This window comes from Squalius cephalus (genome assembly GCF_949319135.1).
Source record: "Squalius cephalus genome assembly, chromosome: 22".
Lineage (NCBI taxonomy): Eukaryota > Metazoa > Chordata > Actinopteri > Cypriniformes > Leuciscidae > Squalius > Squalius cephalus.
The window spans coordinates 18,828,887-18,846,334 of record NC_137143.1 but is presented as its reverse complement, the minus strand read 5'-3'; the positions used below and the strand labels follow the sequence as shown (position 1 = coordinate 18,846,334).

The window sequence follows — 17,448 nt, the reverse complement described above, 5'->3', positions numbered from 1 at the left end:
ACAGATAAATACTGATCCAAAATCAGCATGAGCTGCCATTATATGAATAGTCCCAAATGCTAAACTGCTTTAGAAGTTGATTCTGGAGCATCTGGACACATCCCCCCGCTCAGAGGTGGCCGCTCCAGTTTCACATAGATGGCCTCTTTCACACATCTCATCTGTCCTCAATGTCCACAATCTACACAGCATGCCTAAAGGTGAAGTGTGCAATTTCTAAACCAATCGGTTTCTAAAACAATCCAAAACTCAACCCTCACCCCGTCTCCCATTGTTCGACCAAACCAATTCTGTTTGGTGCCACTAGTGGCAGAAATGTCACATTTTACATTTAAACCAATGATTTTTGTCTTTCAAGTTGCACACATATGTGTGGCTTTGATTTCTTGGAGGCTATGTCTGTGTATTTGTATCCATGAAACAATGATGAAGTTGAGCAGAGACATGGAGCCCACTACTTTGATCGGTACTTCCCTCCCATCTGTCCCTCCAGCTGTCTCATGTCTATCAATCACTCTCAAACACACACTCAATTTCTGTCACATCAGCTAATGGATCAGAGTGTTTAATCGGAGACAGTCTACTACAGCTTTGTTAAATGGAGAAAGACACAAAATTCACCATCCAAACAGTTTAAAGCTAAGCGGTGGATTCCTTTCAACTAGACAACATTGAGAGTGCTGCTACAAATATTACGACTTATCACAGAGCACAGAGAAGTATGTCAGCAAAGCTGTAGCAAAAATCCAGTTGCAAATATTACGACTTATCACAGTGCACAGAGAAGTATGTCAGCAAAGCTGTAGCAAAAATCCAGTGAGATGCCTTGCTGTCTCTTGCCTTACTCAATGCTAGAGTTTAGCATTGTTGTCTTAGCGACATGCTAACATCAAACATTGAAATAAATTGTCATGTTTCCTGCGCAAGTAGAGTAAGTTTGGCATTAGCATGTTGCTGCTAAGCTAACCAAGCATACTCATACAACTTTGTAGCTTTGTAGTCTTGGCGACATGCTAACATCAAACTCCACTGAAATAAATTATCATGTCTCCTGCGCAGTAGAGTTTGGCATTAGCATGTTGCTAAGCTAACCAAGCAAACTCATAGGCTACAACTTTGTACATAAAATATACACAGCATTTACAAATAATAGCTGAAATAGTCATTTTACTTGGTTTGCACTTATTAAAAGTACAAACCAAGTAAACTGGTACACAAAGTACACAAACTGATCACTAGGGTTTAGTTCTTGGACTCCTGCTCTTCTCCAAATACACTACATCACTGGGACCTATCATACCGGCACATGGTTTATCTTACCATTGCTGATGACACACAGCTTTCATTTCAACCAGATGATCCAACAGTAGCTGTACAAATCTCAAACAGTCTGGTGGACATATCGGCATGGATGAAAGAACATTATTTGCAGCTCAACCTGGCAAAGACTGAGGTTCTTATCTTCCCCGCCAATCCGTCTCTACAGCACAATTTCACCATCCAGCTGGGTTCATCATCTATAACCCCATCAAGGTCAGCTAGAAATCTTGGAGTAATCTTTGAGGACCAACTGACCCTCAAAGACCAAATTGCAAAGACAGCTCAGTCATGCAGGTTTGCTCTACACAACATCAGGAAGATCAAGCCTTTCCTAACTGAGCATGCAACACAACTTCTCGTCCAGGCCCTGGTCATTTCTAGGCTTGACTACTGCAATGCTCTTCTAGCTGGACTTATCGTGTGCAATCAAACCTCTACAAATGATTCAGATCGCTGCAGCACGTCTTGTCTTCAATGAGCCCAAAAGGGCCCACGTCACACCTCTCTTCATCTCTCTGCACTGGCTACAACTCGATGCTCGCATCAAGTTCAAGGCATTGACGCTTGCTTACAGATCTACCACAGACTCAGCTCCCTCCAAATCCCCCCGCTCTTATGAGTCTACATCCCAACCAGGAGCCTATGATCGGTAAATGAGCGACGGCTCATGGTACCATCACAGAGAGGCACAAAATCACTCTCCAGAACATTTTCGTTCACTGAAACATTTCTTCTTATTATCAATGATGAAAACAGTTGTGCTGCTTAATATTTTTGTGAAAACTGATAGGCCTACATTTTTTTCAGGACTCTTTGATGAATAGAAAGTTCAAAAGAACAGCATTTATTTGAAATAGAATGTTAAAAATGTATTTACTGTCACTTTTGATCAGTTTAATGCATCCTTGCTGAATAAAAGTACAGACTTCTTTATTTAAGAAAAAAACGTACTGACCCCAAAACTTAGATCTGTAGTTTATGTAAAAACTAACATTAACCAAGCATAATGATAATTGCTGTTAAACTATTATTGGGTGTTATTTCATATTAGCTGCTGCAATAACTGATGTTAATGTAAAGTACTATAGTAACATCAAATGTTAAATTTTTTCCTTGCAATTCATTCTGGAATTGTATTTCTTTGCAATGCATTCTGGGATTTACATATGATAATAACAAAAGAACAATGTTGCTGCCTACTTTTTAGAACAGCTTTAATGTTTTTTTAATGAGAATGTCATCTATGATTCCTTAAATTGCAGTCTAGGTAGGCTACTAGGTTTTTCAGCAGAGCTTTAGTGTCAAATCATTTAAATGTAACAGATAGCATAGCATGTATTTATGAAAAACTCAGTGTATATATAGACATACATGTACAACAAATTGTGTAAATTGCACGAAGATACAGTATTAGGGGCCGTTCACATAGAACGCGTTTTTCCATTGCACTACTTTTTCTTTGTGAACGCGCTAGACGGACGTGTATAACTGTTGTGCTCGCGTCTTGCATCTTTTGCAGCGTCTCGCGCATGTCACGTCATTCTAAAATCGCAGCGCTCAGGTTAAAATCAGTTCAACTTTAACGAGCCCTTGCGTTTTTTTTCCCCCATTCCACTGCCCGTGTCTCGGGTTTTTCAAAGCCAAAACGCATTCTGTGTGAACCAGCCCTTACTGGTTTAAAATACATTCAAATCTCTGCCAGTTTAAACAGATAGACATGCACAAGGGAAAAATCTATGTGGACTTCTAGAAACATCTGTTTTATAGAACTGAAGCACATCCACTTGACTGCACGTATCCAATACTCTCTTCCTCTACACAAATACAAAAACACACACTATTTCATCACACTTCTCCAAGAACATGGCTGCCACCTACTCGATCGAAAGGAGGATTTCTGTGAATATTGATAGCGTCCTCATTTCCACCGCCTCAGTACAAACAGTCCAAGCCATCACTTTGTTGTGCGCACAGCTTCTGCATATGATGTTTAGCAAAATAATATAATAGAGAGAAATAGAGCAACATATAGAAGGGTACAGTACAGAGAATAGACTGTCCACTGAAGTTGAGTTTTTTGAAAGATAGGGAAAATTTTTAATTTTTAAAAAATACTCACAAGGCACAGCATGGCGGTAGAGGTTGTCTCGTATGGTTTGCTGAAGCTCGTAGTCGGCTGAGGATTTCGGAAACCTCTGGCTCAGGTAGTGCTTCAGGTCTTTATTGAGTTTATTTCCTGCAAAACAAAGGGGAAAACACACGTTAATGATGCTGAATCATAGGCAAACTCAGAAGAAATCTGTAGTAGAGCAGTTTGCTTCTGACTCACTACCGCTGGATAAAAGTTCCTGCTAGTGGCTAATGCTGCTAACAGTGTCTAAAATAATCGTAGCAGGTACATATTTGTTGTCGAAAGAGGATTCATCAGCGTTCCTATAGTATTGCGTTAACAACACTCAGAACACAGGTTTGTTGTATTTATTGTATTGTATTGTATTGTATTTAGGGGAAATTCCACAAAAAAAGACTGATTTCTATTAAAATATTATTGGTCATCAGTAAAACAAACTCGTAACTTGTCAATGGTCCCAAATAGTAGGAGTTTAGGAAGTTTTTGAGAGCAAAAATGGAGGAAGTGGACGGCTATAAGATGCTAATGCGCGCATATACTGTACACACTACTGTTAAAAGTTTGGGGTCAGTAATATTGTTTTAAAATAAACAAATACTTGTATTCAGTAAGGATGCATTAAATTGATCAAAAGTGACAGTGAAGACTTAAAAAAAAAATCGAAATCCAATAAAAGCTGTTTTAAATTTTTCATTCATCAAAAATTCCTGAAAAAAGCAGTTTACAAACACTGATAATAATAATAAGAAACTTTTCTTGAGCACCAAATCAGCTTATTAGAATGATTTCTGAAGGATCATGTGACACTGAAGACTGGAGTAATGATGCTGAAAATTCACAGGAATAAATTACATTTTAAAATACATTAAAGAAAGAAATTAAAAAATTTAGATTATAATTGAAAGATTATTTTAAATGATAATAATATTTCACGATATTACTGTTTTGCTGTATTTTGATCAAATAATTGCCTTGGTGAGCATAAGAAACTTCTTTCAAAAACTTTTGATTGGTAGTGTATACACCATAATGGTTTACAATTGTTGTTGGATGTTTGCATCAAGTATGTCTGGTAACTATGTTTCTCAATATAATAAATTAGTAACAAAAAAAACAAACATTTGTAAACATTTTAATCGAAGAGCATGGGTGTGAATCTGTAATCCGTGAGACATTAACACGTAGTAGCACACCTACATTCACACTCATGGGGATACCTGGCTGCCACCTCAACCCAGTGCAAGCAATAGAGTGGGCCATGTGAAACATTTCCCACCCTCAGCTCCACCATCTGTTCAGAAGACACAGATCGCTTACCCAGCACCATTTCAAAGAGATGCCAATAGCCAAAAGCTGTTTATGTGTTAATGTGGGTCCGCTGGGTGCCCGCACCAATGCCAGATCACTCGCCGGCATTGCCTTCCGACAAACTCTCGATTTCTCACATGTACAAGTGACTCCAGGGATTTCCCTTTACCGGATTAATGGGAATATTGCATTTCTGGAGAATTTCTTTGAATGGATAGTCTCATTAAGGCCTAATGATGTAATCAGTTTCTCAGTTTTCTCTCGCCAGCTCTGTAGTCTGTCGTTGATCAAATGAAACTGCATTTTTAAACTTTATGAACATACATAATTGATTGCAATGGTGATACTAAGCGCTGCAAGTCCTAAATGCCGTCCTCTGTCCTTGTAGTTTCCATTCGAATGCAAACTTATGTGACAAACAAGCATTGACTGTCTGGTAATAGTCCACCAGTCCGGGCTCATAGAGGGTGCATAGAAGATGCAAATACTCATGAACAGCATTTTGCATCCAAGAACAAACAGAGACTCTGCGATTTTGTTAAACCTACAAACCATGATCAAGATGTGGAGATTTTTCACACTAATTTCTAAATGTAAAGCTAAACACATGTTCAGAATCATCGCCTAGTCACTAAACCGCTGTGATTTCCAATGCGGTTCTTCCTGTGGGGTGTTTCGGGAATACGGGATTACCTTTGTACAACACACTGACTAAGATAAGTGTAGACTGGAGGAGTCTGATACCACATCAGCACTTCTGCATTGAATTATGGCTAAAAAATATAAATTCACCTTATCAATTTGCCTTATCATTGATCTTATTGTGAGTGATTCATCCATGCATACATTTCGTTTTTTAACTTTGACATAATATTTCATTCAAAATGTCATAACTGGATCTTCCAATGAAACAATATATTTTTTCTCTGGTGCCGGACTTCTCCAATCATTTTATCAATTTAAACCCCGCCCCTTTCTTACAATTGACTGCAAGCTTGCATTTAGATCTGCCTCCATCCAATCAACAACCAACAGACAAAACCAAATCCCTGCCCTGCATTGTTTTCTTTTACAATAATTGAATATTTAATAATTAATTGCCACAGAAATGCTTTGAGTGTATTTAATATTGTGGCCTACAAATCGTTCAGTAAAATGCACAAACATTTCTCATTGGTTTCTCAATTGAAATGCACAGTGAGGTAAAAATGTACTTTTAGCACACAGCTCGTGTTATTGCTGCCGTGTTGAGCAGGCTGTACAATTATCTGTAGAAACAGCTCTGCCAGGCAATGTGCAAACTAGAAGGTCAGAAAAGAGCTCTTCTCTTCTAATTGAACCTCTGGAGGATCGTTTCTTAATCTAGCCACATCCAAGTCTAAAAATACATTTTGATGCGAAACCCATTAGACTGCTTTTTCAGAACTAAAACGGGAATTATATGCGAGTGTGAAACTTCCTGTTGAGTTGGTGTGTGCAGTCTGGCGTTGATGTTAGCGCCACGGCATACCGCTGTGAATTAATCCCTGCAACAGGTTGTGAGTCATTACTCAAACCTACGGCAGCCAGACTACACACCCACCCCCCATCCATCATCACAAACTCACTTTATTCCAATTAGCTGCTTACTCTGACTCAACGCCAACAGTGGACTCCTGGCCAAACAGCGTTAAACCTGACGAGATCTGAGCTTCAGGACACACGGACTGAGATGTGAAGACAGAGAGATGTGAAGGATAATACAACAAAGGCTTGGCTTAATTTACGAATTTTTAATAAAGACAGTAATTTTGTTGTAAAATCTGTTGGTTTGAGTGGACATTCACAACTAATCAGTACAAAATATTTTACAAGTATGTGAAAGTTTTATCGCAATCCCCATGTTTATAATCTACAGCAGGGGTTTTCCAATTGAAAAGGGGCCGCCATAAATATGTTAGTCAAAACTAAAATGAGATGAATAACAAATGCATACAAATGTTTTATTCAAAGAGAAAAATGACAATAGGCACATATTTCTCAGCTAAACATGCATTCATTCCTATAGAGAAATAAATAAGGAATAAAATAAATGTTTCAATATATTAAATAATAAAGACAATATGTATTATGAAAGATATATTTTTACATAATACAAAACTTCAGATAAAGAAAAAAACGTTAACTTTAACCCTCTGTTATTTTTGACCAAAAAATTTTACTTTTTTTTTTTTATTACTTCATCGGAATGGTACGAAACTTGGTAAAGGTTTTGGCACTTGCTATGTGAACACACACACAAATTAAAAAATCATAGACGTGATTCGAAAAGCTTAAATGGTCCTGAAAAATTGAGTCACCCTTTGACTCCTCACGGTCAAAAAGGACTGCATTGGAAATGAATGGGAAACTAATTTCATCTAGTGGAACCTTTTGTACTGTGCCCAAACAAAATCTTACTAAAAGCTCACTTTTTGAGATACTAAGCTTAAATTTGGAACACAACTTTTATGGCTTTATGGTTTTCTCGCAGTTTAAGAGTAAAACATGTTTTGGAATAAATAAATAAATAAATAAATAAATAAATAAATAAATAAATATTTACATGTTTTGGAAAACAAAACATGTAAATATAATATAATATAATATAATATGATATAATATAATATAATATAATATAATATAATATAATATAATATAATATAATATAAATATATTTACATGTTTTGGAAAACAAAACATGTAAATATAATATAATATAATATCATATAATATAATATAATATAATATAATATAATATAATATAATATAATATAATATAATATAATATAATATATATTTATATATTTATATATTTATTTATTTATATTTCCAAAACATGTTTTACTCTTAAACTGCGAGAAAACCATAAAGCCATAAAAGTTGTGTTCCAAATTTAAGCTTAGTATCTCAAAAAATGAGCTTTTAGTAAGATTTTGTTTGGGCACAGTACAAAAGGTTCCACTAGATGAAATATATATATAAAAATTTTAAGTTCACTTTTTTCAACTTTTTTCACTTCAGCAATAATCTGCCAAGTGTTGTCTTTCAAATGAGACTGCTCAAAATTTATGACAGCTCAAAAAGTGAATAAATGGATTATAACTACTGCATAAATAGAATGTAGTACCATAAAATCCCCTAAAAATACAAAATATTAAAGAAAAAACATTATCAAATCAAAATATAGTGCATTCATTTAATTGAAATAATTTTTATTTTTGACCACTACTCGAAGAACACTAAGTCAATTTGGTATGATTGGAATGTTAAAGATCAGCAAACTGTTCCAAAGAGCAAAAACATGATATAAGGAAGGAGGAGGCCCACTGTCTCGACTCTCTTTAAAGACCCCTGATCTGGAATATCGCCTCCTTTAATTACTGTGCCGTTATTTGGTCTGGTAAATACAAAAGGGGTAAAAAAAAAATAATGCAGTGTACTGAAATGTTTAGGGTGTGTTTTTACACAGACCCATGCACTTTTTACAGACAGTGAGTAGATTACACAAGACGTAATCTTATTATGTGCATTGTGAGTGATATGGAAAAGGCTTTAGTGCAGGGCAAAGAATGGGTCTAAAAGCACCTTTTCGAGGAAACAAGTGTTTTGTGAAGAAAATATGATTACAGCATATTTTTTAAACGGGAAGTGCAGCATATCTTAAAACCAATAATAACCACATTACTCACACACAAAAAGCAGAAAGAACCACAAAATCAACGAAAAAAAAAAAAGGGCCAACAAAATGACTCCTAAACATAAAGGAATGAACGATGTTTTCTAAGTGGATTATTTATTGTTTATTAAGCGAATCAGTTTTTGGAGCACCTAATTCATCTTGCAGCTTTCAAACTGCTGTATGATATCTGTTGTGCGGACGGCGGTTCTGCTTCATTTCGCTGACTCTCAGCTGATTTATGCAGGCCCTCTAGACAGAAAATACAACAGCCAAATGGTGCACATCTTATCTTACAAGGCTGACTGGTTTCTTCTTGCTTAGTGTGTCCATAATCCTTGTGTGAAGATGACCAAGTAGCAGCACTGTCTTTATTTTTATTTTTTTAACAGTCTGTATTTGACTCAACCACTCTCCAAACACAGGCCAAGAGCTGGCAGTTCAGAAGGAAAGACAAGTCTGTGTATATTAATGCTTGTGTTGATATCAATGCGAACACCCACTTAACACAGAGAGCCAAAGCATGCTGGATTCATTCCATCGAATTTATGTGTATCTGCATTTACGAAAGTGTGTAATACAACTGTCTCAGTTGCCAGGGTGTATCTTCAGCTACCTGCTGGATCTCAATGCCCATCAGAATAAACTAAACCACAGTGTGTTTAGAAGAGATTACTGGATCAGACAAACAGCGAGATGAGAGAGAGAGAGAGTGAGCGAGTGTGCATGCGCGTGAATACAGGACCTGGTGCCACTCAGAAACATCACTGCCAGCTGACGCCACCCCTAAGTTCTCTGAAAAACGAAATCCAGTAACTGAACAGAGTCTTGTTTTACTCACTTGGCTGTGGAGATGGAAAATGAAAGAACTGTCAGATTTGCAAATTTCTTTGGAGTCAAACTATTTTCTGAACGTTTTCCTCTGCCTGTGCATGAAAGCAGGAAATAGAACTTTGTTCAGAAAGGCTCTTGGAAAAAAAAAAAAAAAAAAAACGGCTGCCTGACAGATAAGTGTAGAAAGTGTCTGACACACTCAGACTAACCAGGAAAGTCTAAAGGCACTTGAGTATTTTTGGTCCAGTGTAAATTCATGTTCCAACTTCCAATTCCACATGAACAGTGTTCTGTTTAACACAAGAACTCAACTATATATTTTTTTAATGTTTATAGTAACATTTTGTAATATGTGTTGTTGTATTTTTTATGTATATTATAATAAAATACTAACAAAACATATAACAGTGTGTAATATTTAAGAATTTGTCATAATAATAACAATAAAACATCTATAATTTATATAAAATTGCTTTTGAACAGTTTTCAGGGTAAAGGAGCATGGATCATTACTTAAAGGTGCTGTATGTAACTTTTTCAACTCTTCTAAAGCAAAAAAAAATACTATAGCATGTTTCCTCAATATATGCAAACATATTAAGTTCACATACTTGTTTCTCTGAAAAACACTTCTACAGCCAGTTATTTTACTTTGAAATGTGCGTTTCCAGGCTGGAATGTTTGTTATTGTTTTGGGCTGTGATACTGCACGTTGCCAATTTTCATTGTCCTGTTGCGTGTGCTCAAACTGGCAACCCGTGTGAGCGCCGTCAAGTCTGAGGCGGGGCAGGAGAAACGAAAATGAAACGAAACAAAAAAAAAAAAAATATATATATATATATATAATATATATATATATATATATATATATATATATAAATAATATTAATATTAATTTTACATATAAATTAATATTAATATAATATATATATATATATATATATATATATATATATATATATATATATACACACACACACACACGTGTATGTATATATTGTATATATGTAAATGTATATATTAGGGCTGTCAAACGATTAATCGCGATTAATCGCATCCAAAATAAAAGTTTGTATTTACATATTATGTGTGTGTGTACGGTGTATAATTATTTTCTATATATAAATACACACACATGCATGTATATATTTAAGAAATATTTGCATGTATATACTGTGTATATATATTTATATTATATATAATTTATATTATATATAAATATTTTATATATAAATAACAAATTTTTCTTAAATATATACATGCATGTATACCCTAATATAACATATAATATATACATATTATATATACACACATATATATACATATTATATATATATACATATTATATATATACATAATTATATATATATATACATATTATATACATATTATATATATATACATATTATATACATATATATATATACATATTATATACATATACATATATATATATATACATATATATATACATATATAAATATACATATTATATACATATATATATACATATTATATACATGTATATATACATACATGCATACATACATACATTATATTATATTATATATATATATATATAAATATTATATTATATTATATTATATTATATTATATTATATTATATTATATTATATATACATATACATACATATACATATACATACACATACATCCATACATACATATGTATACATATACATATATATATATATATATATATATATGTTCAAACCACACAGTAGAGGAGACATGATCATAGTTAACCATCATTTAAAAACATGCTCAAAGGCACCCTGCGGTCACACCATAGGCCTGAAAGTGTCATCTAATGAGTCTACTCTTATTAGACATCCATCCCCATACAAGATCAATCTGCTGACACCCTCAGCCCACCACTCACACTCAACACAAATCTAAACTATTAAAAGTATGGTTATAAGCATTATATTCATAAATCTGAGTAATTGCAAACAATATGCAGTCTCACAGGTTCAAAACACAGTGGTGATTACATACGAATACAGTGGGACAAACACAACCAGAGAGTGTGCTGCTGCTCTAAGATTCTGTGTGGAAAAACAGGTATGAGGTCTGTAAACAGGCGTGTGTTTGGTATTCTGCTCTCGTTTCTTTCTCAGCTCTACACTGCCCTCTCTGTTTCCCTCCATCACGCCTGGCCTGCATCACACTGGGCCGTGTCACCATGGCAACGCTGGTCAGAGCAGCACTCATCCAGCCTTGACGTTTAAGTGTGCCGCCCCCTACTGGTGGTTAATGGTAACAAGCACACACAATAACAGATAGGTAAACTTTGGTTTACCATTCAGCTTTTTGGTGCCACATACAGCTTAAAAGCCAAAAAAATAAACATAGCAAATTATGAGCTCTATGATTCATTCCAGATTCAGACATTGTACCCTGAGAACGCCCTTGATATATGAGCAAAATAACCCCAATTATACTTCATAAATATATAAATATATATATATATATATATATATATATATATATATATATAATATATATATATATATATATATATATATATATATATATATATATATATATATATATATATATATATATATATATATATATATATATATTACAATATTACAATATTACAATTCATATTAAAGACATGGTAAATTTGGTACAGAATTTGAATTTTTGGGTTAAACATCACTATTATTGCAATTACTTATTGTCCAGACATACCAAACTTGGAAGAAGAAAATAGCCTTTTTTTTTTACGTTAATTATTGAAAAAAAACGAAAGAAAGAATCCTTTAATGTGTTTATGTAGCAGTATATTTAATAAGTGCAGTCACATTGTCACACTAACCTCACATTTATGAGGAGGAACACACTGCTTTGCGCTATAATTTATGACAATCACAGCCTATCGCCATTCATCCGGAGGATTTTAAATGACCATATGAGATAAAAAATAAAAAAGAAAAAAAGACAGGGACACTTTACAGCCGCATCTCTTTCAAGTAGCAAGTGAAATTGTTTACCACATTCCAGATTGCTTTTATTGATTCCCAGCACTCTGGGCAGAAAATATGCCTCCAATGATTCATCTCAGACATGCAGTGTTGATCAGATAGAGCTGTCATTTATATTAGTCCTCTCTGACTGCAGGCATCGCATCAGACAGGCTTTTTAACTTGACTGGCCTTTATGGTTGTGTCTGACTACTGTTGGGGTTATCAGTGTGTTTGGGTGAGAGTGTGAATGGGAATGTAAATGCATTAACATCACACAGAAGCACTGAACTCATTACAGCTCATTACAAGTTTATATCCACTACATTTCAAAAGTTTAAGTATTAAGATGAAAAAAAAAATGAAATTAATACTTTTATTCAGCAAGGATGCATTAAATTGAGCAAAAGTGACAGTTAAGATATGTATAATGTATTACAGTTTCCAGAAAAATATCAAGCAGCACAACTCTTTACACAGCATTGATAATAAGAAGAAATATTATGCCAAATCATCATTTTAAAATGATTTCTGAAGGATCATGTGACACTGAAGACTGGAGTAATGATGCTGAAAATTCAGCTTTGCCTATAAAAATATACATATTAAAACAGAAAACAGTTGTTTTAAATTGAAATAATATTTCACAGTCTTTACACATTTTTGATTTAACAAATGCAGCCATGGTGAGCATAAGATGCCCAAACTTATGAAAGGCGATGTGTGTTACCGCAGCATGCACGACAGAAGAGAAAAAAAACAAGACGTTCACGTAACATAAGTTTGATATGGCTGATAATACTTCTTTATGCGAGTCTTTCATTGTCCAGAAAGCACTGAGAGTCTGAGTTTCTGCAGCAGGTGCTGAATGGCGCAAATCCAAAGAAATGAAAGTCAAAGATCATAACACTTTATATAAATGTTTTACCCTTGAAGTGGTCAGTCTTCAGTAGCAATAAAAAAAGGTGCTATAGTAAATGGAATGACAAGAATACCAAGTATGCATACTATTTTTGTACATTTTTCAGTCTCAAATAATCTCAATAATTTTGTCACTCTTCTTTACATTGCAATGTAATAGCAAAAAACATCATCCGAAATTGAAATTAATATTAAAATAATGATGGCAAATAGGTTATAGATTTTTATTTCTTTGGTTAACCTTTAATATGAATTAAATTACTTATTGCATTTTGGCAATAAATTACCTCAGCCCTTTATAACATAGCTTAGCTCAAGTTATTACTCAGTTATCTACATTTAAATGGGATAAATTATACAATAATTTACATATACATACATATATATATATATATATATATATATATATACAATAATTTACATATACATACATATATACATACATATATATATACATATATATATATATATATATATATATATATATACATATATATATATATATATACACATATATACATATATACATACATATATATATATATATATATATATATATATATATATATATATATTTTTTTTTTTTTTTTTTTTTTTTTTTTTTTTTTTTTTTTCGTATTCAATCCAGTCAAGCGTCAGACAACCAAATTAAACTTTCACGCCACCAAACAAATCAGACCCTTCTGATAGGATTAAGAGAAAAGCATTAAGACTCTGAACACCCGGTGCGAAGTAACACAATTAATTAGCACAGTCTATTAACACTGCTAGCTTGCATTCTATGCTTGATGGGAACGGTTGTTGAAGCAGCTTAGCATCATTGTTTGACTGCCGACAAAATATTTCCTCATTAGGGCAAACCTTACATGTGCTTTAAGTCTACAGGAGTCTGACTCTTTCAGGACATTACAAAAGGAGATTTATAAGAGAGGCAGGATAAGTAGATGGAAATGGATTGACCTGGGTTGTATTTTACAGTAAATGTGCCCATCTGAGAACTTCTTTAACCCAAATTCTCTTTCCAGTAAATTCTGATACAAATGTCAGAAAAATGATAGACAGGTAGGTAGATGGAAAACAAGGATGGATGGATGGATGGATGGAAAGATATTTACCATTTAAATGAGCTCCTGTCACACATTTTAAACGCGACTTTAGGAGACTACACTTTTTGCACCTTCTCTACCCAAAGGCTTCAGCCAAACTATGGCACAAAGAATTACTGGACTTTAACATACCGCTATACAGAAACTTCAGGCCCCATTTCTGATAAAATTGTGTTGTGTTTGCACTGCTGAGGGCCAATTCCTCACTCTCCTGCTTCCTGCCACTCTCCTTCCTTCCTCTGAACTCCCATGCCATCTTTCTTTCTCCTCTTTTTAATTGTTCCCTCGATCTATTCTTGTGTCCTTGTCTTCCTTTTTTAAATCATATTGATGCATGTCTCACTTTCTTATACCCTCCGTCACACCGTGTCTCTCAGTTTGGGTGTCGCCGCACGACTGGGTTTGATTAAAGCCTCTGTGATATAACTCACTCTCACCCCACGCCGGGACAACAGCAGCAGGGCGCACTCATAAATCAATATGGCACCCCTCCACGCAACCAACACAGACTTCAGGGGTGAGGCACCACGCCAGCCATGATAACAAGAACACTACCAACCTGTCTCGCTCTCACTCAGACACAATGATTTTTCATTTTGCTGATGCAACAAAATAACTAAAAGCACGTGGCGTCCTCTCGGAGCCCTCAAGGAGAACAGCTCTGTGACTAAGCAAACAGCAGCCAGCTGAGCCAAGACCACAGACACCATCTTAGATCTTTCCAAGATTGTCACTAGGGGGCGTGTGTGAATATGGTCCAAAGTTGAAATGGCAAATTTATTTATTAAGAGGGCTAGTTAATGTATTCTCCTCTGAGAATAATATACATACAATGGTCAATTTAAATTCAGTTAAAGCATTTACCGATAATTAGAATAGAATATATAAATAATCTGTGTTCAATACAAAGAGGTCTACAACACCTGAAAAAAAAAAAAAAAAAAAAAAAAAAATTGAAAACCAAATAAAATCAAAATAAATGTATAAAATAACACATAAAATAAAAAAGGGATGCTTTTGCCCGCTGAATAATGTAGATAAAAATAAATTAAAATGGCATGGAACTTAGATGGAATTATCATCAATGAACAATTTTGTCCAGCTGTTCGAGTTGATTCCACCTATAGGACCCCAGGGGGAGCTGTATGAAATGCCAGACAATAAAATAAATATAGTATAAAAAAATGCATAATTGAACATTTACATAAGGTATATACTAAGCTAGCATTTTTTTTTTAACTAAAAGAATGACAAAGCTTTTTAATATGTAATCAAATTAAAACTTTAATGGCCATTATCAGTAAATGATAATGAAGGGCCATCTTAAAGGTATAGCGGAGGATTTTCCCGAATTTTAGAAAAGAACCGCCCTCTCCACTTTTTGAAAAAATGCTCATGTGCAACACTCTACCTGCTCCCGAGAGGGAACGCCTATTAAACGTGTGCACGAGCTAATCATAGCTTACATTAACTTTTACTAGCAGTGATTTTAAATGGATTTCTCCAAATAGCATGCCAAACTTTACCTGTCAAGAAACTTCGCGACTGAGGCATCAGTGGGAAGCCCAACCTGTGTTTTGAGCGCACGCCATCGTGTGAATCGTGTGCACGAGCACGTACGACGGCCTTAAGTAAACATATCACCAGAATGATTGACACTTAGGAGGACCAATAGTCTTGATGATCCACCCGGAAAAAGAAAATCCTCCGCTATACCTTTAAAGGGTCATTTATTTAAAAATGAACTCCAGATGGAATGTTGCACAAAAGTCATTTTCAGGCTTTGTACAGTGGAAAGAGAATAAACCATAACCTGTGAGTGAAACACACACACACTGGACACCAGCTAATTCATCCCAACACTTTATTTTACCCTCACTGTTGTCATTCCCTACGGCTCCCCCTAACCGTGCTACAATAATTTAATGCTGGCATTTCACTCCCACAACCTTTTACTATCACTCTTATTCAACATCCAGACTTTTCCTCTCTCCATCCTACTCTTTTCCTGTCATTCTCTCATCCTCGGGTTGGCGTTGACCCTTGAGCAGATGGCCATGGCCTAGTTTCTGCAGCGGTGATGCTGAGTCACAGGCCAGCAGGATGTTACAAACGTCAGAGAGGCAGGCAAGGTGAAGTTATCCACATCAGGGCCTCCCTCCACACGCCACACTGACTCCATCTATATTTAGCAGCAGAAGCGCACTCACTCAACTGCCCCGGTCTACTACATTCATCTACACTCAGGGAGAGAGAGAGAGAGAGAGAGAGAGAGAGAGAGAGAGAGAGAGAGAGACTGATTGCATACATACATGTACATCATAAACACAGGCTTAGGCACCTTCCCAAACAAGTCTTTGGCACACTAATCTAACAGTGTCCCAAATGCAGCTTTGATCCAACAGTGCATACTGTGGTGATTTACACAGCATACTAACTAGACCATACACAACTTTTATACCATAAAATTAAGTTTTGTTGTTCTGCAAAATGAATTTTAAATTAAATAAATGACTCCATAAACAAACAGAATTATCCCAAAAGCAAATTTAACCCAAATCGCATGAGCTATAAAAGAGAGCTTCAAATCCTAGATCAGTATAAAATCTAGTCTTAAGCCTCTCTTGAACTGTGGCACATTAATGTGTGTTTGAATATGGTAGCTCTTATAAAGTGCTTTTTACATGCATACTGTAACATATCATACATGAATAAAAGTTGTAAACAGTCTAAAAATATATTATAAAAATACAAGAGCGTCCACAATTAAGATTTTAGGTTTGAAAAATGTTCATACTATTTTCAGGAAAAGCTCAAATCTAATTGTATTAATAATGAAAAAGAATACATTTTAAAATAATAATGTTGTGTGGTGTAAACAAATAAAAAAAACTATTAATTTGTTTTTCCTTATACCTTGAATACATGTTAGTGTACACATCTTAATCACTTATATTTTTGAGTACACTACTGTTCAAAGTTGTTGTTTTTTTTAAGGACTTTATTGAAAGAAATGAATACTTTCATTCAGCAAGGATAAATTAAATGTATCATAAGTGACAGTAAAGACGTTTATACTGTAACAAAATATTTCTATTCCAAATAAATGCTGTTCTATTTAACTTTCTATGCATCAAA

The 17,448-nt window shown here is 34.6% G+C and overlaps 1 protein-coding gene across 15 annotated transcripts in view; it reads right to left on the bottom strand.

The window, feature by feature from the left end:
- magi1b (membrane associated guanylate kinase, WW and PDZ domain containing 1b) overlaps positions 1-17,448 on the bottom strand; it is a 135,642-nt gene that overhangs the window by 71,304 nt on the left and 46,890 nt on the right. For all 15 annotated transcript variants that reach the window (XM_079857557.1, XM_079857552.1, XM_079857565.1 and 12 more), the window contains exon 2: positions 3,440-3,556. In XM_079857557.1, the coding sequence (XP_079713683.1) occupies positions 3,440-3,556 (117 nt within the window). The remainder of the gene's footprint in view (positions 1-3,439; positions 3,557-17,448) is intronic.